Source organism: Colletotrichum tamarilloi (assembly GCF_030869305.1).
Source record: "Colletotrichum tamarilloi strain Tom-12 chromosome Unknown Scaffold_13.1, whole genome shotgun sequence".
In the NCBI taxonomy this organism is placed as follows: Eukaryota; Fungi; Ascomycota; class Sordariomycetes; order Glomerellales; family Glomerellaceae; genus Colletotrichum; species Colletotrichum tamarilloi.
Window position 1 is genome coordinate 396804 of NW_026849396.1, and position 27359 is coordinate 424162.

The 27359-nt window shown below is 57.5% G+C and overlaps 13 protein-coding genes across 13 annotated transcripts; 4 read left to right on the plus strand and 9 right to left on the minus strand.

The window, feature by feature from the left end:
* Positions 1 to 776: 776 nt before the first annotated feature.
* On the minus strand, positions 777 to 995 carry CTAM01_05240 (uncharacterized protein; the record flags this gene model as incomplete). The annotated part of the gene is made up of 1 exon (XM_060521270.1): positions 777 to 995. The coding sequence occupies one exon, from the start codon at positions 993 to 995 to the stop codon at positions 777 to 779; it is 219 nt and encodes a 72-aa protein (XP_060384076.1).
* A 241-nt stretch (positions 996 to 1236) lies between these two features.
* On the plus strand, positions 1237 to 1371 carry CTAM01_05241 (uncharacterized protein; the record flags this gene model as incomplete). Its single annotated transcript, XM_060521271.1, has 1 exon — positions 1237 to 1371. One exon carries the CDS (start codon positions 1237 to 1239, stop codon positions 1369 to 1371), a length of 135 nt encoding a protein of 44 aa, XP_060384077.1.
* An 855-nt stretch (positions 1372 to 2226) lies between these two features.
* CTAM01_05242 (GAS2 domain-containing protein) lies at positions 2227 to 5001 on the plus strand (the record flags this gene model as incomplete). The annotated part of the gene is made up of 1 exon (XM_060521272.1): positions 2227 to 5001. One exon carries the CDS (start codon positions 2227 to 2229, stop codon positions 4999 to 5001), a length of 2775 nt encoding a protein of 924 aa, XP_060384078.1.
* Positions 5002 to 7535: 2534 nt separating this feature from the next.
* On the minus strand, positions 7536 to 10301 carry CTAM01_05243 (malic enzyme; the record flags this gene model as incomplete). The annotated part of the gene is made up of 3 exons (XM_060521273.1): positions 7536 to 8762; positions 8808 to 9238; positions 9545 to 10301. The coding sequence occupies 3 exons, from the start codon at positions 10299 to 10301 to the stop codon at positions 7536 to 7538; spliced, it is 2415 nt and encodes an 804-aa protein (XP_060384079.1).
* Positions 10302 to 12755: 2454 nt separating this feature from the next.
* On the plus strand, positions 12756 to 13382 carry CTAM01_05244 (uncharacterized protein; the record flags this gene model as incomplete). The annotated part of the gene is made up of 1 exon (XM_060521274.1): positions 12756 to 13382. A coding segment is annotated over one exon (627 nt), but the record flags the coding sequence as incomplete, so codon positions are not given.
* Positions 13383 to 14188: 806 nt separating this feature from the next.
* On the minus strand, positions 14189 to 14425 carry CTAM01_05245 (uncharacterized protein; the record flags this gene model as incomplete). Its single annotated transcript, XM_060521275.1, has 1 exon — positions 14189 to 14425. The coding sequence occupies one exon, from the start codon at positions 14423 to 14425 to the stop codon at positions 14189 to 14191; it is 237 nt and encodes a 78-aa protein (XP_060384081.1).
* Positions 14426 to 14979: 554 nt separating this feature from the next.
* Positions 14980 to 15441, plus strand: CTAM01_05246 (uncharacterized protein; the record flags this gene model as incomplete). The annotated part of the gene is made up of 1 exon (XM_060521276.1): positions 14980 to 15441. One exon carries the CDS (start codon positions 14980 to 14982, stop codon positions 15439 to 15441), a length of 462 nt encoding a protein of 153 aa, XP_060384082.1.
* A 522-nt stretch (positions 15442 to 15963) lies between these two features.
* Positions 15964 to 16359, minus strand: CTAM01_05247 (uncharacterized protein; the record flags this gene model as incomplete). Its single annotated transcript, XM_060521277.1, has 1 exon — positions 15964 to 16359. One exon carries the CDS (start codon positions 16357 to 16359, stop codon positions 15964 to 15966), a length of 396 nt encoding a protein of 131 aa, XP_060384083.1.
* A 306-nt stretch (positions 16360 to 16665) lies between these two features.
* On the minus strand, positions 16666 to 17498 carry CTAM01_05248 (uncharacterized protein; the record flags this gene model as incomplete). The annotated part of the gene is made up of 2 exons (XM_060521278.1): positions 16666 to 16765; positions 17230 to 17498. 2 exons carry the CDS (start codon positions 17496 to 17498, stop codon positions 16666 to 16668), a joined length of 369 nt encoding a protein of 122 aa, XP_060384084.1.
* A 675-nt stretch (positions 17499 to 18173) lies between these two features.
* Positions 18174 to 18362, minus strand: CTAM01_05249 (uncharacterized protein; the record flags this gene model as incomplete). Its single annotated transcript, XM_060521279.1, has 1 exon — positions 18174 to 18362. The coding sequence occupies one exon, from the start codon at positions 18360 to 18362 to the stop codon at positions 18174 to 18176; it is 189 nt and encodes a 62-aa protein (XP_060384085.1).
* A 303-nt stretch (positions 18363 to 18665) lies between these two features.
* CTAM01_05250 (uncharacterized protein) lies at positions 18666 to 20402 on the minus strand (the record flags this gene model as incomplete). The annotated part of the gene is made up of 1 exon (XM_060521280.1): positions 18666 to 20402. One exon carries the CDS (start codon positions 20400 to 20402, stop codon positions 18666 to 18668), a length of 1737 nt encoding a protein of 578 aa, XP_060384086.1.
* A 540-nt stretch (positions 20403 to 20942) lies between these two features.
* On the minus strand, positions 20943 to 21152 carry CTAM01_05251 (uncharacterized protein; the record flags this gene model as incomplete). Its single annotated transcript, XM_060521281.1, has 1 exon — positions 20943 to 21152. One exon carries the CDS (start codon positions 21150 to 21152, stop codon positions 20943 to 20945), a length of 210 nt encoding a protein of 69 aa, XP_060384087.1.
* Positions 21153 to 22373: 1221 nt separating this feature from the next.
* Positions 22374 to 23507, minus strand: CTAM01_05252 (uncharacterized protein; the record flags this gene model as incomplete). Its single annotated transcript, XM_060521282.1, has 1 exon — positions 22374 to 23507. The coding sequence occupies one exon, from the start codon at positions 23505 to 23507 to the stop codon at positions 22374 to 22376; it is 1134 nt and encodes a 377-aa protein (XP_060384088.1).
* Positions 23508 to 27359: the final 3852 nt, after the last annotated feature.

Consider the following 27359-nt stretch of genomic DNA (forward strand, 5'->3'; position numbering starts at 1 on the left):
AGTCAAGCTCAAACAACCCCTCGTGTTCAATCTGAGAGCTCCAGGATGAGGTAACCGAATGCAGGGTAGCGGGACAGGGGGAGCTGTCAGGCGAAATGGTACCGAGCGCGTTTCCGGGCCAGCGAGCGACTGTTTAATGACGACGGGTGGGACACTTTTTTTCGGTTGACAATCTGAGGAAATGAGCAGAACCGGACTCCGTACGCTGGAGTCAGTCGCGTCTTGGCCAGCTCTCGTGCGATGGAATAATCCTTTGGTCATCGCGATCTGCTGGTGCGTCCGTATGAATCGAGGTCGAGGAGGCTCCTTGGCATACAAGTATCCCACGGTTCGACGGCTGGCGATGCGTCTCTGTCCAATCATTCCGGGTCCCCCAGCTGGATGCGTGATAGCAGGGCAAATAAGGTGACCGCAGTGGGGGGATTGATGATCGCCGGAAGCGATGGAAGCAGCCGATGGGCTGGCGCCACGCTCTGACTTTGTCCGCCTGGCGTGGCTGATCAAGCTGCAAAGTCTGCGCCTTGAGTTTGCCAGCTCGCCACTAGTGGTAAAGCTTGCCGACAGCTTTCAGAGCTCTCTGGCAGTCTAGGTTGACATTCGCCGTCCGTGACCACGGCCGTGGGCCATGTTACCGTGCAAAACATGCACGTCTGGCAGGGAAACTCTCTGCATCCGAGCGTCGAGTGGCAGTGTCGTGCAGCCTGCCATCTCATGTCGTGGAGAGAACGTGCGAGGGTACAGAGTGGTGTCTGGAAGATGGCCAATGTGTGTTCACGTCAACCTAGCTGGGAACGCGAGAATATCGCGAATGCAGAATCAGAGCCCAAAGTTCTGTCAAGGACTCCCGGGCAGCATGCTGGCCCAGGCGGTGGCTGCATCAAGTCGAGACAGGGACACCCATCGAAAGCCCAGCATGACGGGCACGGAAAGACGTCAAGATGCGGCGGACGCATCACATAGTACCACTCTAGGGCATGGATGTTCTCTGCAGCCATGCAGGAAGCGGATAGCACCAGGGTCTTCAGCGACGCGCAGTCCGGTTCCTTTCTAACGCGCCCCCAATGCAAACGGCGCAAAGGCCGTCTCGCGACACGTCAGGATGTGCAGTGCTAGAGGCGAGTTGCCGTGGCAGTCGAAGCTGCTGTGGGTGCTGTATCCGTACAGCTGTAGAGAAACCAGAAAGGCACGGACGATGCAGACAACGACTACGCGGACGATGCGGATGGACGTGGAGAGATGTCGGTGGCCGAATCGATAGTTGTGATATTATTAGGAGCGTGTGTTGGATTGTCGAGACCAACTGGGCTGGACTGGCTGGCGAAAGCCGCGAAAGCGCGTTTGCATGACGGGGGTGCTCTGGAGGCCTATTAACCCAGAACAGCGGCCACTCCACCCCATCATCCACACACATCGCCGCATTGGTGGACCACCACGACGCCCAGGTTCTTTTCAGGTGGCAGGACAGGCAAGAGGTACCTCGCCCACTGTTGTCCCTGCCTTCGGGTACCTGACTTTGGTCCGCATTCCCACTGGGCGTGGTGGATGGCCCAGCACAAGGACTACAAGGTCCCTGGCCATCCCCGTATGCGGCAACCAATATCCATCAAATCTCATTAATAAATCTCCTCTTTCTTTCGACAACGCCAGACACCTAATCTCCTTTTGCCGACTGCTCCTTTGCCTTTGCGCCTTGCCCTTCCCTTCTTCCCCCAGTGTCATCTGTCGTCTCATCGCGCCAGCTTCAATTCTCTAACCTCGCGAAACATCCTCGTTCTTTCACCAACGACCTTCCTTTGATCCGCTTCTCTCTTTGAATCCTCACCAGCGACCTTGTCTACCTCACCTATCCGTTCTTTCTTATTCTTCAGCAACGCAGCTGCCTTCGAATCCCCGCTCCCTTGCATCCAGGAACCGCGCCGCGCCCACGACCACTGACGTCTGCCGTCTGGAACATCCTGCAACCACCCGAGCTACAACCCGAGCAATCGACGTCTTTCCAGCAACATTCAGAGACCAGAGCCAGGAACGCGAGACACCACCGAGACATCAGTCAGCCGGATAGGGACGTCCATGATTGTCAACAAACACCACCGATGATCCACGACATGGCCATGCGCATCCAAGACGTCTTTTTCCCAGGTTCATAGAAGCAAAGGTCATGCCTGCCTACTCGACAGATCAACCGCTCGTTCGACAACCGACAACAACTACTCAGCAATCAATATCATGACCGATCCTCCGCCACCCATCACCCCGGGGCCGGGCCACCAGCTACGCCCGGCCAGGCGCCAGTACCGCCACTCCGACGAGCACTCGCCCACCCGTGCCCGAACCAACGACGACCTCTTGAGCCGCCTTACACCACTGACCGCCGTCGAGATGCTCCAAACACCAAACACTGAACTAAAACAATGCCTCGACAACTCTACCGTCAACGAACAGGAATTCGCCATGCGCGCCGCCGTGGCCAGCCGCAAGATTTACGAATGGCTGGAGGAGCTTTCCGACTGGCCCTGGCCTTCCGCCAGCGGCTCGGCCGGTTTTGAGGTGCCAGAGGCAAAGCGGACGAAACTCGACGAGGATGCCGACGAGTCGGTGTACCTCGGGAGCCTACCCGCCGAGAGCGTCGCCCAGTACGAGCAGCGCGTGGACGGCATCTCTCACGACATGGACGAGCTGCACATTGAAGAAATCAAGACCCACGTCATGCACACCCACATCATTCCGCTTTCGAGACCCGGAACGCCGTTGTCTCCGACGCGGCCCATTGGAGGCGGATCACTTACGTACAACCGAATGGACGACTTGACGGCTCTCCTCACGGCAATCATCGTCCAGGCACTGCCAAATCTGTCCAAGCTCTGCCGACTGCTGAAAGTCTGGCACATCCGCCTCTCTGTCCTCCGTCGCATACCCGATCTGCTGTCTGGCATTGCAGAGGCAGAGTATGCCCTCGAGTCGGCATGGAACGTGCTGTCATCTCCCGCGGGAACGCCATCCGCCGAAGAGGGAGCCCAAGACACCCACTCCCAACTCAAACACGCCGTCACTGTTGTCAAGTCAGTGTTGGAGACGCAAATCACAAAATCCGGACGCAGCCTCGATTTCATGCTCGACAGTCTCGAGGGGCTGCAGGATACACTGCCCGACGCCTGGCTTGACCGTATGGAAGCCGTCGAGCGCAACTACGCCGACTGGGTGACCTCAGGCGAGCAGAGGATTCGACAAGGGGACTGGGCTAGCGTGCGTCAACAGAAAGCGCTTCCACCGGTGATCAGAGAAGAGGCCGAGGCGGAGCCCACGAAATCCATTGGCCTGCCTGTTGTGGACGACGATGTCATCACTCTGCCAGTGCCCATCACCATTAACCCACCCGAAGAGGACAGCCAGCCTGCCTCTGATGATGAGGCCACTCCGGAGCAGTCTGACGGTTCCGAGGACGACACAATCGAGCTGTCTCCCTCGCAACTGCAAGCGCAGAAGAAGACGCAGCCAGTCGCCGGCCTTGACGGCTCCAGCGAGGCTACAAAACCCAAACGGACGCCACTGGGCGAAGTGCAAAACGAAGAAAACACCAAAAGAAAGGCGTCAGGCAAGGAATCCGTCGTGTCGAAGCTTAGAGCAGTCTTTGAAAGCAACGCCAGGTCCAGCTCTGACGACGCGGACGAGATTTTGCCCGATGATGAAGAGATGCAGCTGCCACCGCTGATCCGACCCGACCGACGCGGAAGTGACGCTTCGGACTCGTCTACAATCATCCATGGCCACACGAGCCTGCTCGCAGATGCCTCGAGCGACATGCCCGAAGTCTCAGCATCGCCTCCTCTGCCACGCCAGAAGCGTGCCGAGACCCTGGGCCGTAAGTCGGCTGCTGACCGCTTCATGAGCATGAGCCCTCCCAGCTCTCCCCCGTTCCGGCCGAGTTATAGAGAAGACAGCGTGAGTCCTATGGTAAGGCCCCAAGACGAGGGTCTTCTGCCGGCCCTCCCTCTGGAGTCGTCATTCAACGAAGACGACTTTGATCACTCCTTTATCAGCATGGAAACGCCACGAGAGACCGGCAACAAGGAAGATGACCACCTCCGAAAGCAAATCAGCGACATTCTAGAGTCTATCCCCGCCAACATCAAGCTGGCCAGAGCTACACCCAAGGTGGACTTGAACCCGCCGCCGCCCGATCTGCCCACCCTGCCGGCCAAGAGGCTCAAGAAGCCATCCCGGGAGACCATGCGGAGGAGCGTCTCTGCCATGTCGACGACATCGCGGACATCTTCGCGGGCGACGACGCCGTGGCTGACGCTTGCTCCCGCATACGCCAAGAACCCCAGGCCCAGACGCCCTGGGAGCGGACAAGACGTCAGGGTCTACCACCTCTCGCGGTCCACCGGCGAAGCACCCATCAAGCTCCTCATCCGCTGCGTCGGCGAGCACGGCGAGCGTGTCATGGTGCGTGTCGGGGGTGGATGGGCCGACCTCGGCGAGTACCTCAAGGAGTACGCCTCGCATCACGGCCGGCGCTCTGCCGGACCGGTAGAGAAGGCCGAGATCAAGGTCCAGGACTTGCCGCGTGCGAGCAGCCGTGCCGCGAACTCGAGCCCGCCGAGTCGGCCAGCCTCCGCGCTGGAAATGTCACCCATGACGCCGCTCAACGTCAGAAAGTCTAGAAAGTCTTTTGGCGCCGGCGACTCATCGGTGCCCCGGCTCCTCCCCAACACGCCTGCCGTCCCGCCGATCCCGGACAAGTTCACGCCCACGCCGTCGTCGGAGGACTCCAACCGGTCCCGGTCGAGCTCTCACATCAGCTGGGAAGAGGACGAGAGCTCGTTCCTTGGCCTGGCAGGACCCACTGGCCGCAAGGTCGAGATGAGCGAGGAGAATCGGGCGTGGGTGGAGAGCGTCAAGGAAAAGGTGCGTGCCGCTAGCGGCGAGACGCGCAAGATTTCAGAGTTTGGCGATATGGGCAAGGTCGGCGGCACGAAGCGTGTGTTTCGGAAGGGCTAGGCTGGGGGTCTGAATTGGCGTTTACAGCGACTTGGGGTGCTAAGAGATATCGACACGATGGGACGGAGTCAAGCGACTGGTGTCGAAAGCATACCATGACGGAAACATTTCATTACATCATATCGAGGCAGGGGGGAACGCTTCATCACAACGGCATAGCATGGCCTGGTTTTTTTTTTCCACATTTTCTTCCGGTTGTCTTCATCATCCCCTCGAGCGCAGGATTTCCTTTTGCGGTCCCCGTCATTCTTCGTACGAATACCCCTTTTTTTTGCTTTGCCTTGAGGCATGTGCCCGGGCATGTGCTAGGCATAGAGAGTCAGATAGTTGAAATGCCAGAAAACCATTTTATATTACCGAGGTGTTGCGTGAAGGTGAAGATGGCAGCGATGGAGGCTTGAGGTGGATTGGATGCGCAGTTCCGTCGGTAGTCGGAGGAGGTCGGGAGGCTCCGGGTATAGTCCCGCGTGGGGGCCGGGGCCTGACATGAGGCAGTACCACGCACATGGGAGGAGCAACGTCGTTGCAACCCCGGACTAACGCAAGTGCGGAGGATCACGGGGCATGACGGCAGATCCTCCATCCACCTCACCACCACCACCATCACCACCCCTGTCCGCCGTACCATCCACCCGTCCACGCTATCCACAACTTTACCTTGCATGCACCATACTCCGCGCCCGCCCGCTCCATCCCCAGATAGAAATGTACGGTGCACAAGACCGGGGCCGGGCGGCGTAATCAAGCTTCGCCGATGGAAGTGGTGTGGGGAGAAAGCGACTGCAAAACGACTGGGGGGGGTTCTCGGTTTTTCTCACCACAGTACAGAACAGGTAGTTACATAGTGTACTTTTCTCAACCCCTACAGGGATGATGGCACAGCTCTCTCAACATCTAGACCGAGGCACCGGCGCGGGGGGGGTTGGAACCGGCCGAGGGACCTGATCTGAGGTGAGAAAACGGTGCCGCGGGCTGGGGAGATGTGGGAGAGGGGGGAAGCTAGGGGGGGTGTCCGTGGAGTAAATCCCGAGGCGGGACCGAATGGAGCTTTGCGTGTATGTGGTGTAGAGCGTCGATGTCTTTTGACCATCCGATGTTTTCTCTTCGACAGCGGACAGTTGGTTGTCGTCGTTGTGGGTGATTCTGCCGGATGTATCGTCTACCTCCTTCGCCCGAACACCTTTGACAATCTAAAGCTTGCAGCCGCGGGGACGGGGGACGGGGAAAACGAAAGAGGATGGATGGACGACGCCGTTGAACCTCCGTTCCTTCGCCGAGGCATAACGTTATCCAGCGGGCTCCTCACCATCCTGTCCAGCTCCGGGGGGTTGAAGGGGGAGGATGGGTTCTGGGATGAGGAGGGGGCGTCGGAATGTGACATGTCGACGCGAAACCGACGATAGGCAGCCGTCTCTCTCTCCATCTGACTTCCATCGAACGGGATCCCGCGTATGACATTGATTGGATTTCCAACCCAGCAGGCCAGCACGACACAACGACGGAGAACCAAAAAGCCAACGCAACAACACCCCCTTAACCCACGCTGCGTTGTCTCCATTGCCCCAAAAAAATCCCTAGCGTCATCCTCTAGAACCCGGCTTTACTTCGTCGATTGTCTCGTTCATGAGAACTCTAGAATCGTAGGCGCAGACGTAGGTTCAGAATTGTCCATCATGCGCGCGAATCGTATCTACTCCCCATCAGCAGTCGTGTAGTAAAAAAAAGCACCCGAGCAAAAAAAAAAAACACCCGAACAAACAAAACACAAACAATGCATGCGCTGTCCTACCTAGTCCGGTCTAGTTCGGACTTGTGAACCCCCCTTCCCCCCTCCCAACACCTTCCGAGCTATCTCCCCCCAACACACTTCAGACGGAGTTCACCAGTTGGAGAACGTGCTCTTTTTTTGGGGGGGCAGAGCTCGGGTGGGGTTCGTCCCTTTGCGGAGAGAGAAAATTTGGGGGGATCTACGCTACCCCCCTAGCAAAAGTTGGGGACGGTTGGTTCAACGTCGTCCAGATTTTTGGGTTCAAGCTCAAGCTTTCAAGCCGAGGCACCTCCCCACGAAGCTCGGCAAGCTCTCCAAAGTCCAAGGGCCGTTTGTCCACTCCAGGGTCACAGGATTACAGTCACGTACACACAGTAGCACAGTCGTACAGGCATCCAAGTCTATTTCTAAATCGCGTTCCATGTAGCATGGCTCCATCAGGAAGTATTACCGCGAAACCTGTCTCCCCCACAACATCCTCTACTCTAAATTCAAAACTCCGACGCGAACAGGCGTCACGGAGACGATAGCCGCATAGGGCGTACTCGTAGTAAAAAAGCGTCGTCGTCCTTTTAGTGACGATGAAAATGTGTCTGTGTTTCCCTTCGCTCAAATCTCGGCAAGATTGGAAAGCCAAGGCCCTTGATGCCTACCCCAACGCCGAAAAAAACCAATTTCGCTCTCTGAGAACGTCTCAGGTATTCCCTGTCCAAGCCCTTTTGATCCGTAAATGCAAGTCATCCATCGCACAATCTTTTAGGGGGGTTTAGATTCGGCTCTTCTCGGAGAAGCTGACGGGGTCGTAGACGCGCTCCTTGATCCAGGCGTCCAGGGCAACATCACCCCACTCCTCCCACTCGACCCACTGGGACTCAGGAAGCTTGGAGACACCGGCTCTGCGGGCAGACTTCATGACCTCGCGGGCCACAATGACGCTGGCGTCACGCACACGCTCAATGCGGGGGTAGATGAGACCCTTGTGGATCTCGTCAACGTTGAGGGACGCGGCGAGAGCGGCAGCCGAGGTGTAGACCATGTCGTCGGTGACCTTGGAGGCCTTGGCGAGGATGGCACCGAGACCGAGACCGGGGAAGACGTAGACGTTGTTGCCCTGGTTGGGGTGGTAGGTAATGGCCTGGCCGTCGGGGCTCTTCATGGTGAAGGGGGAGAAGGGGGAGCCGGAGGCGAAGATGACGGTGCCGTCGGTCCACTGGACGGCCTGCTCGAAAGTGCACTCGGCCTTGGTGAGGGGGTTGCTGAGGGGGAAGAGGACGGGGCGGCGGCCAAGACCGCCAGAGTCGACAGAGGCCTTGAGGGCGCGAACGACGGACTCGGTGAAGACACCAAAGGTGGCGGTGAGACCGACGAGAGCGGTGGGCTTGACGTACTCAATCACCTCCTCGAGGGTGCGGAATTGGTGGCCGTTGTTGTCGGTGCGGGCAAAGTACTTCTTGTGCTCGGCGAGCTTGTCACCGCGGTCCTTGGTGACGAGACCCTTGGTGTCGACCAGCCAGAACTTGTCCCTGGCGACCTGCTCGCTGAGGCCACGCTTGGTGTAGTACTCGACGAGCTGCTTGGCGACACCGACACCGGCGGAACCGGCGCCCATGAAAACCAGGCGCTGCTCCTCGAGGGGAACGCCAGAGAGCTCGACGGCGTTGATGTAACCAGCGAGGACGACGGCACCAGTTCCCTGGATATCGTCGTTGAAACAGCGGTACTTATCGCGGTAGCGGTCGAGGTAGTTGAAGGCCTTTTCGGACTCAAAGTCTTCGAACTGGACAGTCATCTCGGGGTAGACCTCGGTGACGGCCTCCATGAACTCGTCCATGAATGCCTGCTGCTCGGCGACGGACACGCGCTTAGAGCGGATGCCCAGGTAGAAGGGGTCCTTGAGGTTGGTCTCGTTGTTGGTGCCGGTGTCGAGGACAATAGGCAGGGTGTTTTCGGGGTGGATACCGGCGGCACCAGTGTACAGAGCGAGCTTGCCAATCTGTGGTTGTTAGTGTTGTCAGGTATGGAGGGACGGCAGACCTACAGAGATACCGACACCGTTGACACCGAGGTCACCAAGACCCAGAATGCGGGAACCGTCGGTGACGACGCAGATCTGGGGGTTGGGGTAGGGCCAGTTGCGGAGCATGGTGCGGATGGACTTTCGCTGCTTGATCGAAATGTACAGAGCCTCCGGGCGGGTGTAGAGGGTAGAGTATTGCAGGCAGACATCCCCAATGGTGGGGGTGTAGACCAAGGGCATGAGCTCGCGGACGTTGTCAATGAGCAGGCGGTAGAAGAGGTCAAAGTTTTGGGCCTTGAGCGAGGACAGGTAGAGGTACTTGTCGACGTCGGTCTGGCGGGTGTTGATCATCTTCATGGCCCGCTGGCATTGCGTCTGGAGGCTCTCCATGGTGTGAGGGATAAGGCCGGTGAGGTTTCTGGTGACGCGCTCTTCGGGCGTGAAGGAGAGACCTGATTCGACCATGGCGGTTAGTTTGGAGGAGGAGTGGATGGGAGCACGAGGCAGAGGATTGAGCAGGCGAGGAAGTGGTGAGGGAAGACGACGAGCGCGCCCAGTGAGTGAAGAAGCCATGGGAGGGGATGGAGCGAGGAGTTGGGGATGTTGTGGGAGGAAAAAAGAGGGAGGCTATATAGAAGGGTGCAAACTGAAGGGATACGCCATGTTGGGGGAAGCCGGTGCGTGCAGGTGCAGTAAGGTTCAGTGCGGACGCGGACAGACGGTGTAAGTGGGGGAAGCGGCAGCTGCCATCAACTCACCTTTGTTCCAGAGGGGCTCGCGCAGGATCTGGAAAGCGGTGGCCTGGGTCTTGGGCACGTATTCCGTGTTGCGGTATTGCTGAACCTCGCCAAAGGTGTTCTGGGAGTAGCCACGGTGCTGGTCGAGGGAGGCCATTCTCATCTTGTCTTCAATGACGGAGATGTCGACGGAAGACATGGGGTTGAAGTCTGTCATTCTGCGACTGGACATGGACATGCGCTTGTTAGATATAGAGGAGCGAGAGGAGCGGGCAGAGGCGACGGACGATGGCGAAGGCGAGGAGGACCGGGGCGTAGAGATGTCTGAGGAGCTGGCTGAACTGAAGGGATACGACGCCATTGACATTACCGGCGCATGTGTCGGTGGGAGAGATGCGGAGAAGAAAGAGGAGGCGGGAGTGGGCGACGGAACGAGGCAATTAGTAGTTGTTGGAGCTCCGAGGCGAAGCAGACGAGCGTGATGGGTAGTGGTGCGTGTGGTGCGTGTGGTGTAATGGGACCGGCCGGAACGTGATATTAGTCGTTGATGAGGAGGACGCAGCAAGAGACCAGCTTTCGGAGAAGGCGCAGGAAGGCAATTTAGAGTATGGTGAGAGCGTGGAGTCGCAAGAGTTGCATTGGATGGACCAACAGAGGGGGAGGGCGTTGTGTTCCCTGCAACTGGATCGCGGACGAGGAAAAGTCGGTTTAAAACCTTGTGAACTGGTCCGGTCCTCGATGGAGGTTTGCCCGGCCAGGTACAGCGACTTAGACCCATGGCCACGGAGGATCTGAGAATGATAGGGAGAAGGGGGTTTCAAGGCAGTTTCACAAAGGAGGGATGGCAGCAAGGCCAGGCGCCGGCAGAGGCGTCGAGGTACCGGGTACTTGCCTGGACGACGGACGAGCGAAGCCTGGAGACGGGGGACGGGAGACGGGCGGACGAGGAACGAGAATTGGGAAAGCGATGGAGGGATGGGACGGCGCAGAAGATGGGATGGCGGGACAAGGGAGTGCTCTGTGACTGTGCGTTGTGGCGTGCGGACTACGTAGCAGGTCGAGCGTGCGCTGGAGCTCCAAGCTTTGATTCGAATCCAACTGTATGATGTGCTTCCAAGGTTTCCGCCCAGGCGTATCCGTACACAGACGACAGAGTAGGGAGACTGGCACCCGAATCGGGGTCGATTGTGCAGAGGGTTCGCTGCAGGTCGTGGCAGGGTGTGCGGCGTGGAGCCGGGAGACCAGGGTGGTTGAATAACGGGGGCGACGAGGGTCCGTCGACGACCGGGGTGGTTAAGGGTTGAGACGGGGGTGTTGGTGTGGAGGGTGGGAGAAGACGGAAGCCAGACCCGATCCTAGGAATTGGCAATTTCTTTTTTTTTTTTTCCTTTCTTGTTGATGGTCGTTTTTTTCCGAATTCGTGCCCAATTCTGGCTGAATTCGCAGAGTTGGAGAAGGCCGATGAAAATTTTCAAGTTGGGGTAACTGGGTACCTCGTCAGGTTCTCCGTACGGAGTACACAGGAAGCTCTAGGCGACACAAGGACGGGGCGTGTACGAGGGCCGAGAGGGGCGTCGGTGAGGCGACGGGAGGCGGCAAGGTGAAGAGGTGGTGACGCCGGGACGGTGTATCCGGAGACGAAGTACGAGGTCCAAGACTCAGGAGGTGATTCTCACTTCTGCGTAGCAAACCGAAAATTAGCCTAGAGAACAACACAGTGGTGCTTGTGGACGGCCCGTTTCCGTCAGCTCACAATGGCGTAGATTGCGCAGAAGATTGATGCTATCTTGGTCTTTGCATTTGGGTGCCGCGATGCCAGATGGAGCAGGCATGGAAGCTGACGAAGGACCGGGAAAGGGGCCTGCCTACCTGGGAAACGAGCTGCAGTGGAGATGGTCTGCTGTCCGTCACTCGAAATAGTGCACACGGCAGATAAGGTGAGCTGACGGAATGCGGACGATTTAGCTTCGCTTCGCTTCGTCGACGTGGGAGGGTGTTCGTGGGCGTGAAAGTGAGCGTGGGAGGCGTGGGATGTCAGCCCAAGCAAGTTGCCAGCGGCGCAGCGGCAGTCTGTCCGGCGGCGAGTGGAGTCGGGCTATCCGTGTCGATGTGCGTGGAGTGGTGTTTCTTTCCGAGCGATGCAATTGATTCAGTTCGGTCTCGTAAAGATCACATTGGGTGATGTTTCCCCTGGATGGTCGTCGATGGACGAAGCTTCAGAAAGAAAGAAGCAAATGGAAGTCTACCTCAAAGTGAAGCAGGGCAAGTGCATGGCTTCCTACGTGCCCAGGTGCTCCTGCTATTTTATTTCTACACTTGATTCACGGAAGGCAGCTCCGACCACGGGATCGGTCCTGCCATGCTCATTGACGATGCAGAGTCATAGGACAACCACCCAGGCATCTTTGAAAATGGCGCGCTGAATCTCACCAAATCAAAGAATGGAACATGCGCAGAAAAACGACATTTCGCGGAGTCATCGTCGCTGCCAATCGGCCCTGCCCCCCGACCATGATTGTTTACGGCTTTCTCGTGCTTGGGTCACTCCACATTTTTTTCTCTGTTTGGTTTACCACGATTTTGTATCTTATTTTTTTCGTCCCCTGACCTAGCGACCGTCGTCTCCCCTTGCGCCCTGGTCCCAATGCCCATCGACTCTTCCGCCCCAGTGAGACACGGCAACTCTCCAAAGTCGACACAGGATCCAAAGGCTCAGACGCCCGCAGAGACGTCCACGGCCTCTTGTGCAGACGTCTTACGTACAGTCATCATCCACGGCACCTAGACGCACCCAAGCTTCACCTAGCTGCGGCTAAGCTGTACTGCGGCCTGCCTGCTGTACCCCAAAGGACCTCTTTTTGTTGGGATGTCTGATCCCTCCCGCCTCTCCAGAATCCTCCAACCGGTGAGAAGAGAGAGGTGCGACGTCGGCACAATCACCAGAAATCCCCGACAAATACGGCACAATGTGTCAACCGTCGGCACTTTCAACCCCCCAAAAAGTCGTCAGCCATGCAGCCCAATGTACGTTGTCGTCGCACTCGAGCCCTCGACCCTGTCAAGCCTTGCTGCACTTGCACCTGCATCCCATTCCCGCCTGCGGCCTGCCCCCCTCACACCCAAAGACGTCGACCCTTGAGCCAACTCCACCGGAAGAACAGGAGAACATCCACTTGGGCTTCCCTCGCGAGGTGGAACCGTCCAAGTTGGAATCCATGGTCCATAGAACTTCCTCCTTCTCCATCACCGGCCGGACATCTCGCCGACGCTAGCTGTACCTAGCAAGCACCCGTCCGGGCCTCCTCCAACCTACAATCTCGAATCCGCCCTCCGACGGTCCCCGGGACCGCTACGGCCTCTGTCCGTACGCAGTATTCGTACAGACTACGGCCTGCTCTTTCTGTGCGCACGCGACACTCCAGCCTGGCCAATGCCTCGCACGTCGCATTCTCCATCCGTTTCGCTGACGTGCTCACAAGGAACGAACAAAGCTTTGCAAAAGGACGCCCCCATGCCCCCGACCCGTGGACGCCAACAGTGTCTTCGTTCCATCTTTCCATCTTGTCCGTCGCACTATTGCTTGGTGAAAAGCAAAAACCAGGGGCTCGGCCGGCCAACGCAATGTCCAAAGTCTAACAAATCAACAACTACTATTGAAACGAAGGAACCAAGAACGACGGGGGATATCTTCAATCGTCGGCCAATGACGGCCGTCACATTTGTTGGCCAGCCTCCTCTTCCGGCTAGTCTCTGTCACAGCGTCCCGAACCGTTGTCCTCCAGTCTGTGAGCATTGGGGGAGCGTGTTGCACTCTGGGCGAGCCTCCGGGCCTTCCAGGCTTCCACAAGCTCTACACTAGGCACTTGGCCGGGTCGGCCGTCGGAATCCAAACCCATGCAGTCTTTAATGCGACGCTGCCGTGCCTGCAGGTACTTTTCGCCCCTTGGCAAATTCCGGGTCCCCTTCTGGAATATGACTGAAGACCCAGACCTGAATAGACGACGCTCGCGAAATCTCCCAATGGATACGAAATGACGGAGGGCAGTCGGCGGGATATCGGGTTAAAGATTCATCAGGCGATATCCCGCCCTATCAAGTGCTGGAGCACGTCAGAATCAAGCCCCCCGCGGAACGTACTGCGATATCCCGCGGTCTGAACTCGTGTTCAACGCCCGATACGGTGCCGTTTGCTGCCCATTATCTTCCCACCATCCCGTGAGCGAGGTGGACCGCAGCCCCCAAATCTCCAACTAAGCAAGATAAGCAAAGCGAACAACACATTGACAACGACACCGTCGACTGCATACCGAGCATGACTCTCCCTGAGTCCCTACAAGCCTCAGACACGACGAGCTCCCGACTTTGCCCGATCCCTCCACAGGGGTTCCGCTTAGCGGCAAGCCACAACAAGGCGAACCCACACCGCACGCTGACGGCAGACCCACCGGTACCGAATGCCAGGCCTGGCTCCAAAACTTTTCACCCCCTGGTCGTGGGCGTGGCTCCCTCCCGACTTCACAAGTTTCCCGCTCCTCGCTGAGACTCGACTGGATTCCCCCTCTCCTGGCCGTTCATCACACTCGATGAGGATCTTCTGCGGATTGAAACAAGGACTTCCACGCGTCCAGTCTAGTCTCTCCTCTCGACGCCCGTCCCCCACCCGTCTCAAACACGACTCTGCTTGCAAATCACAGTTTCGGCCGTTTTGAAGCACGCACAACAAGTCATGCCCGAGGGTTGCTGCCACCGTCCACTGGGCAAGACAGGGTCTGTTGTTAACGGTACTTGAGATCGAAACTTCAGACGAAACCACGTTAAATGGACGTCAGGTTGCAATGCCTGCCGCTGGTGGACCAAGTTCACGATACTTGCGATTGCGCATGGCGTTCGTCTCGGCGCCATGTCAGCTTCGGTCTCTGCATCGCGAGCTAGGCGATGGCCGGGGCGTCCTGGGGTCCGTCCGGTGATGTCGTTGAGGTTGGTGATTTCAAGGTTTGAAGTCGGGACTTTTTCGTCCTCCACGCACTTTGACTTTGGCGACTTTGTGAACTCTAGACAACACCGAATTTGGACCGCCGTTCATCGTCAACAGCAGCATCGCTCAATCCCCGAGACACCGTAGCAGTTTACGGAGTTGCAACAGCTTATCTTGATTCCCCAGACTTCCCACACGTGCTGAGACAACCTTCTTCACCCGCGATCCTGCTCTCGCCTTGGCAACCTTGGCGTCTGGACAAACGCCGCCAAGCTTCTTGTCAACAACGATCAGACGCGTCAACCTTAACCCAACACTTTGGCTCTGGCTCACCGCTTGGACCATGGCCGTTCACCGGGCACCTGACCAGGCACCTGACGTCGTCTGCAATATATCTTACCTAACATTACCTAATGACAATCTTGCTCTGCATATCTGACCGTCACGGTTGAACCGTCAACACGCTGCTGACAAAATCGACATGTTTCACCCTCTCTTTCTCGATGGACGTCTTTCGTGGAGTTGGACTGGAGTCGATGCGGGTAAACGCCGGCCAGCCGCCAGCGGACGATTGCCGTCTTGCGCAAATGTCAGCCATCCCGCACCTCCAGAACCTGGCCCGGCGTCGCTAGCCCGCTCCACTGGCGGCTCTTTCGAGCTAGAGGCTAGAGCTCTCAAACCTCCCCGGCCCCGCATGGAGCTAAAGACGGGGGCGTCGCACCCCGCACGATGCAACTTTGGAGCTGTCACGCTTCCGACAAGCTCCGTTGGTCTCCGTATTTCGGAACCGGTTCCTCTGACACGCCAACCAGTTTTTTTTGTGCTGGATACTCGTCGGCGGTCGACGTCTCCATGGCCATGGAGCCCATGGATGATGGATATGCTACCCCGGCCTCCATCTCTCGGGCACCAACGAGGTGCCGCCAGATGCAAGATCATCTAGAGATTGCCGCCCCTGATTGGGTCTTCCTCTGCAGCAAGCTCTCTCTGGGGAAAGGCTTTCGGACATTGCCCGAGTCCGCCATAGGATTGTCGTACTGACGCTTAGAGTTTTGTGCGTCCACAGCCTCGTCCAGATCCCCCACACCAACCCTCACCACGACAATCATGCCCCACGGCGGAGGAAATACTCGGAAGGCGCGTGTCGGGGTCTCCGACTCCTCCCGAGAGGCAGAAGCTAGTCCGTATAGCTTCCAGCACCCAAGGGACGCAAGGAGGAATTCATGCTTCGCGTCGTATATCGTGGCATGTGAGGGCAGCAAACCCCACAAACCCGCAATTGGAAAATTCGTGTCGGTCTACTCATAATGGCAGATGGTTTGAATCGACGATCGTGCAAGTTTTCCGGTGCAGGAGTCATGCCGGCGAAGCGACATCGGCCATGGAGCAGACCAATGGACTTACACAGTTCCTGCTTTACCCGGTCGGTTTCTATGCTCGCTTGATTTCTCCAATTCGAGGGCCGTCACATGGGTATGCGGGCGACAAGATGTCTCTGGGCGTTGGGGTATATGGTCCACGTTGCGAGGGATGTTGCTGGCCGTGTATCACTGTGAGCCCTGGGCAGCGTCAACCACATGCAAAATGCACCGCCATCGCTTTGGATGACATGTGGAAGCAATGAAGTTTTGTCAGGAACCTGCAATGCAACATCCCGTCCCGGAGAGCTCTGTTCTGATAGACCAACGCCCTCGTGACGGCCGTCCAGACTGGTTCGTCGGAAAGTCGACATTGACTTGATGGCGGTCGATGACTTGCATCTTCCAATGCTACCGCATGTCAATCTTTCGCTGAACGCGCGAGAGGCCCTCGCAATCGACATCATCAAAAAGGCGTCGGCTTGAGGCATGTGACTGTCCATTCCGAGGGCATCATCGCTGTGCCGTTCCAAGCCTCGATGCCTCGGAGAGGTTCAATTGCCTGACGAGCACGTTGTGTTTCATAGCCATCAGCCGACGGAGGCTCCCCTAGCTGACGATTGTGAAGCCGAGGTAATGCCATCTTGTACAATGACTTGTCTATGTGCTACAGGACGCCAGGCTGAGATTCTGATCCCCGGGCCGAGACGATAGCACGCCGTCGAGCAGCGTGTCGTTGCATCCTCGCCGAAATCCGGGGATTATCGACACTCGAACGGGAATAAGAGTCGGTGCCGAGAGACCTCCACTTATGTGGGCTCGCAGCCGCCGTTGGGCTTGGAGGTCCGGGGCCGCGTCCGGTCCGATGCCGAGTGCGGTGGTAGTGCCGTCGGTCCCGTGATGTCGCGTCTAAATCAGTATGAATGGTTCTATGGCTGATTCGATAGATTGTTGTGAACTGTGTGAGGTTTTCGGCGTCTTCTCGGGGATGGCCTGCTCAACTGCTCGGTGAGGCCGCGAACCAGATGCCATCCAAGCCTTTCTGTCTTCGCATGGGCGAGCTGAAGGAGACAGGAGTCATCGGTACGGGCTTCTCCTCTGCTTACTCCGCACACGCGCAGCTTCCAGGTAGATTGGCAGAGGAGCCGTTCAAGCCCTCTTGGACGTGAACGTACCTGGGAGTCAACTTCGCCCAGAGGCGAGTAGTTGAAGAGGATTGTCGTCCGGTAAGATGATGACCGTGGCCCCGACCCTCTTGGAGTGTGCCCAGTGATTATACGGGCATCACCTCGTCTAGCCCCGGCAGCCGCGCTGACAGATCAGTTCACACGGCAGCGGACGACTTGTTCCAGGGACGGCTTGAAAGATCGTACCCTCTGAGTGCGCATTCCGGTGTGGCCGCTGGGTACGGTGTTTGGCTGCTTAGCAGGAACGCCAAAAGCCCTTTTGCTTTCCGCTGATGTTGATAGACCTCGCATTGCGTCGGAAGACTGCGCTCGAGAAGTTCGTGTCGAAAGAAGCTAGAAGCTGCCCTTCCCGTCCCCGTGATGATCTGTACCTCACCGTAGAAGCATCCATCGTCCGGCGACTTGGATCTGCTCTGGCGTGACTCTTCGTGTGCTGGCTTGTAAGTCCCGTTCATCGTTAGGAGAGGCCAAATCTCCGGGGTTCAATGGAGGCATCATTCTCGTCCTTGTCCTCCGCGGGTTGACGCCGTCGTTTTGGATTTCTCGACCTGCGAAGAGCCACGACCTTTCTTCTCCCCGACGAGGTCGAAAGTCCAGCCGTGCTACCTACCTCGACTCAGGGCTCTTGAACTCTGGAGATTCCAACAAACACCAGTCAACAAAACTGTTCCGTCATCTTTTCCAAAAGATTGGGGGGGGGGGGGGGTTGTTGAAGGGGCGAGGCCGGAGAGATTTACATACCTCACCTCGGAAAAGCAGCTTGCGGCGTAGGGTTCGTCTCCATCATCGTCGAACTCGAGGGACTGACGGAGCAGTCGTCCCACACAGCAGCTGACAGACTGGAAAGAGAGGACACTGGCACTGACTCTCTTCGAGCATCAACATTGTCTGCGGCAGAAAGAAGCAACCCATGGTTGGCAGTCCTACGACGCCAGTACACAAATCTGTAAATGATTAGGCACTCTGGCCGTCGTTATTCATGGATTAGAAGTCTACTCTAAGTCTGTTGATTCTTTTTTATGTACAATTGAATTTTGGCGTTCAACAACGCCTCTCTGTCCCGGCATCACCAGGGTGGCAGAGTGCTTCTCCCCAGGACTCACATTCACTTTCCGATAGGGGGGGAATGTTTAGGCGCAGGGGTCTAAGATCTCCCGGACGAACCATCTCCAGGGTTCCGGCTCCTGATTTGTGCTGTTGGGCCCTCTTTGGATTTTGTGCATCATCTCGGTGGACCCTGGGTGTCTTTCCCGCGCTCCATAGTGCGGCTGAGGATCGGGCGGTCCTTTCCGACGTCCTCCAGGCTTCGTGAGCTTCATCCGAGGTCCAAATCCAGGATCTATGCTTTTCCGTTGGTGACGCTGCACATGGAACTCTCTCTCGAGCTCGATGACTTTTCGGCCGGATATAATGGCCAGGTGTAGATAAATAGCACCGGTAGATGTGTTTGGCGATTCGCCATAAGATGACTGCAAGGGTGAGGCAAAGGCAGGGCGGGCCTTTCGTTACTCGGGTATCATTGTGTTCATCCACGTCGGCCGCTCCGCCTAGAGGCTCTCTCGGTGTTGGTTCGATTGGGTGGCTGCGGGCAATACTTCATCGCCGCCTCCTAATGTCAGCCGTCACCTTGGCGGAAATGACTGCATCTCGTACGACTGCCACCCCGTGGCCTCTGTGGCATCCGGCCGACGGCCTCTACCGCTCTGCCCCGCAACCGGCCTCATCAGGTCATGCAGGTTACCCAGCACTTTGTCCTCCCGCTCCGGCTGATACTTCTCGGCCCCTGGCGGAAATCCGCCGAGCATCTTGTCTTCGTGGCCGTCGCCAAAGGTATCGGGACCATGCTGGTGCGAGCCGAGCTCCGCGGTGGGCACCCCAAGCATCTTGGCCTCATGGCTCTGCGTAAAGGTATCTGGGCCGTGCTGGAACGCGCTCAGCTCTGCCGAGGGTGCCGTGATCGTCGCTGTCGTCGTTGCCGTCGGCTGTGAAAGGTCGAAATTGGGCCCGTGGTGGAATTCGCCGAGTTCGTGCTGTCGCCGCGGCACGTCTCGCACGGCAACCTCGAGCTCGTGTGCACTAGGGACCGGGTCGGGGTCGTTTAGATTTGTTGTAGAGTTGGCTTGGGAAGACGCCGCAGTTGACGCAAAGCCGAAGCGTGATGTTGATTCAAAGGAAGGGTTCGACGCAGCCGGCGCGAACTCGTTGTGGATAGCGGGATGGTCGAACTGGTGACGGGGCACGGCAGCAGGCACGGCAAGTGCGCTTGTTGACACGGTTTGTGGGTAGTGCCAGGAGGATAGGTTAGGCTCAGACGACGGCGACGACGTGTGCATAGGGATCGGGTAGGTCATGGTATTGGGAGACCCCCTATCGAGGGGTACGGGATAGCTCATCGTCGCCGGTGACCCTTGATTGTACGACCCTTGATTGTACGACGGGTAGCTCCCTGTCCCCGGATGCGCCCCGTACGGCGCCGCGTACCCTCCGACGGCCGGAGACCCCGCGATTGATGATGACCCTCTTTCGATACTCCCGCCGTGCTTTGGCTCGACCTCGCTATATTGCGCAGTCTTCGGTTGCTTGCGCCGCCACCAGAAGAACGCAATGGCCCCGATCAAGCCGACAACACCGATGGCGACGCCTACGCCGATTCCCGCTCCAGCCCCTGGTGATATCCCCGTCGTCGTTGGTATCGTCACAGCTGTGCTGGTTGCTGTCGAGACCGTTTGTGATGCGGCCGTGGCTGTGGCCCCTGTTGTGGTTGTTATGGATTTCGTAGTCGTTGAAGTCGTCGCTGTTGAGGAGAGCGTGGCCGAGTTCGTGCTGACCGCAACGTTCCCTGAATAGATTGTCGAGTATGCTCCGTCGTTGACGGCGCTGACGCTCGTCATGACCCAGTGCTGAGCCGGTTGTGTGTCTGTCGCGCTCGCCGAGCCCTCGATGTTGCTGTTCATGAATAGATTCGATTTCGGATGCACGTCGAGCACGTAGGCGGTCCCGTTGGCCACGTTGACAAATTTGTATTCCCCCGTCTTCCCGTCCCATGCCGAAACCTCCCAAATCTGAGACTCGTCCACTGACGACTCCTGCAGACAGGCCACGGTGTTCCCGGTCGCCGGTTCCTTCGCATCGTAGCAGACTCCCAGCTGCTGCTTGACTCCCGCCTGGTCGAGGCGCATGAGGTAGCGGCCTTTGACGTCGCCAAAAGGTTGAAACTGCCACGCCGCGGTGCCGTCGGTTACGGGATGCACTCGGAGGCCGACATCTCGAAGCTGGAGGTTGAGAGCGAATGGTCCGGTGCTGTTGTCGACGCGCGTTTCCGATAGGCGATACCACGCATTGGAGTCCAGTTCCGCCATCGTGGAAGCGATCGTGCGACGAAGGTTGTTCCTCTCGTCGCCAGAGGATAATCGTCGTCGTCGTCGTCGTCGTCGTCGTCGTCGTCGAAACACGGCCGAAAGAAGGGGGGTGTGGGTGAGCACGGCGGGCAGATGACGCCGGGTACCGCTGCAAGCAGCAAAAGAGGACGGGGAATGTTTTTGTTCAATCGACGGTCTGCGAGCGCATGGTTGCCCTGGGCCTGGGAGAAATGACATCGCAGGGGTGCCAGTGGTCGCAGCGGGCCCGGATGCCGCACACCGTGGGGACATTCTGCGCGGAAAAGGACAATAACTGCTCAGAAGGATCGCCAAGAGCAATCTATGTACCGGGCGATGCAACGTCTGGACCCGCAGCCCAGCGCGTGGCGATGGGCTAAGCTGAAAGTGCAATTATAGAAAGCCGCCAAAGAACAAGGATCACTGCACAAATCCAGGGGCTTTGGGAGGGCTGTTCCATTTCTCGCTGCCCATTTGGCGACACGAGACATTGCTAAGGTCTGACAACTGCTCGCTATCGATTCAGAGACGCAGGCTCGCTCGCGTTCGAAGACGTTGCCGTTGGGGGTGATGGTTATTCGTCCATCGTTTGGCGCGGTGCAGCAGGGCTGACTTTTGGCGCTTATTTCGGGCACCAGCGCAAAGTGTTCTTGGGAAAGTAGACCCAAGACTCCAGCCGCAAGCCACTCGGCGGGACGCACCTATGGCACCCGTCCATTCAGGTGGCCGCATTGTGGAACAAGTCTCGCAACGGGTTGGCGATGGGACAATGTAGGCGCAGGGGCTGGACAGCTCGAAGGAAGCGCAGGCTGGTTGATCGCCCTGGCAGTGGAGAGCGGGAGAGGTAAGACGCCATGTCAAGCGTCGAGCTACCCGCACGATTGCACGATTGCGCCCCGGCAAACCGGTCTCTAGTCCCAAGAATGAGGTTGAACGGGGTGGCGGGTAAGGCGAAATCCATCCTGCTGTCATTTTAGCCGCACGAAATTCTCCTAAACGGCTGCCTGTTGGTCGACCCCTGGCATCGAGCTCACGTCTGCTCTACTTAAGTTGATGCGTTCGCCATGAGTTTTGAACATTGGTGGCGAATGGCATGGCAGTGCTCTTCTTCGCACACGCAACGCTGCGCAGCGCATTTGACTGCGGTGTCCTGATGTGGTGGAAACTGAGCCGACCAGCTGACGGTCGCAGGATTCGGAGGGTCTGCGCGGACAGCGAGCTGCGGTCCGTCAACAGGTATCACGACAGGGCGGCATATCTTTGGCATCGACTGGTGGCATTGACAGACCATCATGCTGCCAGCTGTGAGGTCTCCCACGATGTCTCGCCGGATCGACTTGGCGAAATTGATGAAGCTGCTGGGCTTGCCCGAGGGATACCTCGTGGGCCAGCACTTTCCGAGTAGTTGTGACTGACGATGAGATGGCCAGTAGAGATTCGTCAATCGACGCAGCCGAAGATGGATGGGTGTTTCCTTGACGGGTCTCTACGTTGCTGGCGAATCGCAAGTCCGTACTCTCCTTGGCCATCGGGCCACTGCGGACTCGGTGACGATGGCTGTATCATTCCCCCGATGACCTCAAGCTGCACCGACAGATATCGGAAAGGATGTTCGGAATGGCTTCCGCGGGACCTGCGATGTCAAAGTGATGTTGGGTGACCTTGGCGATGCGTGAAGAAAGCCCGAGATGCTGTTGGGACTGTTTGCCTCTGGACAGTGCGTGCAGCAAGCGTCATCCGATCGCTCCTTCCTCACGTCCTCCACACTCCACCCGACCTTCCGTCGGAGACCCACGACGGCCCGGCCCGGGACAATTCAACTTCCTCCGACAGACATTGTTCGGATGGACCCGGCCCCGGCGGGAGTGGGGCCATTCTTCTATCTCCCGGATCAACAGATGCAGAGCGCAACGTTCTTTAGATTGGCTACTTAATACGCATTACATCTGCAGCTTAGATCGGCGCCTCATCCGAAACCCACCACCCACCGCACTGCCCATTACTCGCGACGAAAACCGCCCCTTCAGCAACATTCGCGGTGGACCGCAACTCGCCCGGCGCCCTACACTGTCCCCCGTGGCCCCCGGGGTTCCTTCCGTGCCCGTGACCTTCGCCCCCGGTCCTGAACGTGTAGCAGATGCCCGAAAACATGTGATACAGGCTCCCGCCGCAATCCGCCTCCCCCTGGCATGCGATACAGCAGCTCTCCGCCGTCTCGGCGATGCGCTGCTCCCGCACGACGTGCCAGCTGTGGATCGCCTCGACAAAGTACGTCTGCGGCGCGCCGTGGCCCGAGACCAGGTTGTTGGCCTGGCAGGCCTGGTAGACGGTCTGCGTGGGGTTGGCCACCTCGTCGGTGATGGTGGACGTGACCGTCGTCGTTGTCGTTGCCGTCGTCGCGTTTTGGACTGGTGCTGTGGCGGTGGTGGTGGCGTTGGGCGCCGGGAGGGTGATTGTTGTCGTCGCTGCGTAGGATGCCGTGATGGTTGACGTGCTGGTCGTGAAGACGCGGATGACCATCTCGCAGACGACGGCTTGTGGGAAGAGGGGCGGGTCGGCTTTGGCGACGCCGGCCTTGTCGACGCCGAGGACGAGGCTGTCGTCGTTGGCTCTGTAGCTCGAGTCTTGGAGCTGGGGCCTGCCGCCTGCTGGTCGCCTGTGGTTGAGGGCGGAGGCGAGGGGTGTGAAGCGAGGCCCGGCTGTGATGGTTGTCGCGGTGCCGAATGAGGTGACGTGCGTGGTTGTGGTGGCGGTCGATGTTGAAGTGATGGGACCCGTCACTGACCCTCCTCCTCCTCCACCGCCGCCTCCTCCACCTCCGGAGACGGTGGGCGTCACGGTGATGGTGCTGGTGGAAGGGATGAAGTAGCTGTACGCGGTGACGGGGAACGTGTACGAGTACAGCCGGGAGAAAGTCGGGACGCTGCCACGGTAGTCCCGGCCAAAGTCCGTGTAGCACCCCTGCTCGCCGGTGACCGTCCGAGGCGGGCTGTCCGAGACATTGCGGAAGACTAGGTGGTCCCTGGCCTGGCAGATCTGTGCTAGCAGAGCTACGGCTGCGGCGATGGGAGCCTTGCTGGACACCATGGTGGGCTTAGTGTAAGTGTGAGGGTTGATGGAACGAGCGGGTGATGGATGTTGTTTGCTTCTTCGTCTTGTCATCTTGCGAGAATGATGCACTTATAACATGTCGTCGACTCGGCAGGGTCTGTGAAGGGCACCCTGATGCCGGTTGGAAAGTGTATGACAGCATTAAGACGCCACGACTGGCTAAGGAAGCCGTCTGCAGCTCATCGAGCACATCGATCGTGCCTCCGTCATCCGGCCTTTGGTGTAGAAGCCGTGTAATGCAAGGCACCAGTCATCATGTTAGGATCCCAAAGTTCACCAGGGAGTGGGCGTCTCGGGTGGCGCAGATTGGGTTCCGGGACCTCGAGATAGGACCCTGATGGAGCGATGACTCTGATTTTGGATGCGTCTTCGTGCATGAGGTGACAACATCTGATCCTGCAAAGCATCGTGAACGTGATGAGCTATCCACTTATCTCCGACTCAGGTGGCACCGCATCCCAAATTGATGCGAGGAAGCTGGTTCTGGAAGTCGGGGGCAGACCTCCCTACAGTTAATAAGCAGGACACACAAGAACCAGAGATGATCGCGATGAACTTGAACTTCTCGCCTTGAACTGCGCCAGGCACTGGCGATATAAATGTCGATATCAATACCACTATCAGTTCATCCGAACCAGGAAGAGGGCCCACCTCAGCTGCCGGTGTCAGTGAATCACCGTGTGTGTATTCACGTGGTATACACGGGAGGAAGCCTATATACCCCCCCTCAAGTCCAATTCCGTCACCAACGGCAGCAGGTGCCTCACAGGCCTGTGAGGTCAGGTCAAACTGCCGTTTGGCGGGATGGTTACGGGCGAGCTTGATCAACTGGCTTAGCCTACACTAGGGTCTAGGTTCGAATCCCAGCTTGAGCACCAGAGATGTAGCCCCCATTCGCCACCGGGGGGGTGAACTCTTTTGTTTTTGGTCACGTGTGATGAATGAGGAATTCCTAAGTCTGAACTGGCTGGCTGGCGCCTTTGCTGTCGTTGTAGCAGCCGTACATCGGTGGGATTCTGAAGTCCCCCTCTTAGTTGTCGGTCACGTTTTGGGACCATCTACCGAGGTCGTCTTGTCCTTGTGGCAGAGACGACGGGAGTACCATTTGAATGTATCTGGCGCTCGCGAAACTCTTTGCCAGGCACGACCATCCGCGGATCTATTGACCAAGGAGTACTTCGTGACTTATATATCCTCTCGTCCCCCAAAATGACTGGAGGCTAGCTACCCCTATCTGCCACAATTTCAAAGCGGAGAACGACCTTTGGAAAGACAGAGGATACACATCTAAGACGAGTCAAATCATTCCAACAAGGCAGATAGCTTGCAGAAATAAAAGACCGTCATGCGGATGATCGAAACACCATGGGCGGCTCCTCATTCTTGCGCGGCGTTCAAGAGCACGCCAGTCCCTTTGTTCCCTCCGAGGTTGTTCTCTCCGAGGGAGATACGCATCCACAGGAACTACGATACCTTTAAAACGTTCAGATGCTGAAGACAGTCGCCGAAGCGTTCACTGCCGCGTTCTTCGTTTTGTCTCCCCAGGAGCAAGCCCAAAGCCAGCACCATGAGACCATCGATTCCAACAGCATGGCCCCATTCAACAACTGATACGCGAAGACGTGATTTAGCGCTACAGAATCACGTCACGCCTTGCTTCGACGCAAGATTTAATGCCGCCAGGAAGCCCCGGGTAGAACACAGCATCCATAGAAACAGACAGAGGGAACGGACTTGCCAAACTTGTCATGAGTACGGTAAGGGGTGCCGACAGTCAGATGAGAAAGACCGCGGGGCATCACTGTCTTCCGACATCAGGTCGGCCGAGATACGGATCGAAGTCTCCGCAGCTCGCCATGGAAGACTATTCCCCAGATTAAACGTCACGACTCGTCGATCCAAAACCTAGCCACGGTGACGAAGGACCGAGTGCTGATTCAGGTATACTCTCCGTCGAGTCTCCGAGTTCAGCTAGACCAATACCAAGCCATGCTCCGTCTCGCCCACCGCCTTGTCAGCGACCAGCCCGCTGCCTGTCCTTTTGCGCAAAAGGCTCAGTTGGTGGTTTACCACGACCTCCCCAAAAAGACTGGCCCAGATAAAGATACTCACTGTGAACCAACGAGTCCACACGCCTCTACACAGGACAGAGGGCAGAAGAATATCATTTCGGACCTGCGAATTCCAAAGGGAAAAAAAGAGTTGAGCGTCCATCTTCTCCCCGGAGACGCCAAGAATCGTTACTGATCTAGTACGCCATCGTCGACTCTCGTAACGCCTGCTAGGGCCAGTCCAACCCTCCATCCATGCAGTCAAGACTCTCTGCACCTGATAAGTTGATGCCTCGCAAAATATGACAGTGTAGACTACGCCAGTGTTAAGAACAGAGGCGCAGACTGTTGACAGTGCAGAAATGGCGGCACAAAGCGTCACCAGGAGTCAACGTCAGTAGAGTTAGGCTTCAGCGTGCAGGAGCGGCGACAAGTAAGGATCGGCCTTGAACTCCATCATAATGGGGTATCTTTCCAAGGCGGTTTCAAAGTCTCATTCAATTGAGTTCGGCTTTAATTGCAGTTGCGAGAGAAAGCGTAGGAATGGGAGGGTAGGCAGATCCGTTGGCATAAAGTTAGTTGCGCCGAGCTTCAGATGGCCCAACTTTGGGGTAGACTTTGCAACACCCTGGCTGGCATCTTCAACGCTAAACTCTGCTCCTGAATCTTGTTCTACAACAAAACAGCGACTAACGATGCAAAATATTAAAACACATTTCGTGGACGTCCTCAGGAGGCAAAAATGGACACTATGGGAATTGAACCCACGACCTTTCACAAAGGCGCGTTCCTGACGGAAGTGCGAAGCGAAAATCATACCCCTAGACCAAGCGCCCGTTGATGAAGAGTTCTCCCCGAAAGCGGGCTTATAAAGGTGCTTCGGCCCCCGCCCGCCTGTGCCAACCAGCCGCTCTCCCGACAGTGGACCGGAGTGAGCTCCCTGACGGGGCCGGACAACAAGGCAAGGAAAGAAGAGGATCGCGCGGGGCCACGATGCGGCATCGATGACGGAATCCCTGGCCGGAAACCGCGGCACGCTGCGATCTGATATTCCGTCACGATTGTCGAATCGTGTCGAGAAGACTTGTCGACGTGTTCTGGCTCCGTGGACGATTCTCGGATTCCCACAGCTGACGATAGAAGACTCCACGACGGGGCTCACGATGTTTCCTTCGTCTGCACAGCGAAACGCCGAGAAATGGTGGCCAGGCTGGGTAAGGCCAGCTCGGAGGTAAAGCTCAAAGACGAGCGGCTCGCCGTAGTGTACCGTATCCGCCTCCCAATGCCGCAATCGATCCCGAGAGGTGCACTCATCAATGGGCGGCTATCAGCTGGGCGCCGGGACGGATGCCGATGCCTTGCACTGCTTACGTTGCTGGGTTAGCCAGGCCCCTCAAGGTTGCGGAACCAAGCAGAGCAAGCAGACGGGAATGTCGTGCGATGGTTTTTTGACGCCGAAGTTCAACCACCCCTCGCGCAGTGCGCGCGCAAGGAAAACCCCGACAGAACGCCGAACCACCTCCGGAGGGGTCTCTCGAAAGCTTGACGACAAATCTCCGCTTTCCAACCCAACGGCGCATGAGGGATTGGTTCGTGCATGCTGTAGATGGCTAGCCAGAAGCGCCCATGCCCATTGTTTCTCCGCAGCTTCAAAGGCTCAATGTCTGCGGATCTGCTACGGTCCGTCTAACACCAGGCCCGGTCGTGTGTAACCGAAACAGACGATCGCCTGTCGACGGCGGATAACGATTGGAGAGCGTCGTAGAAGTGATTAGGT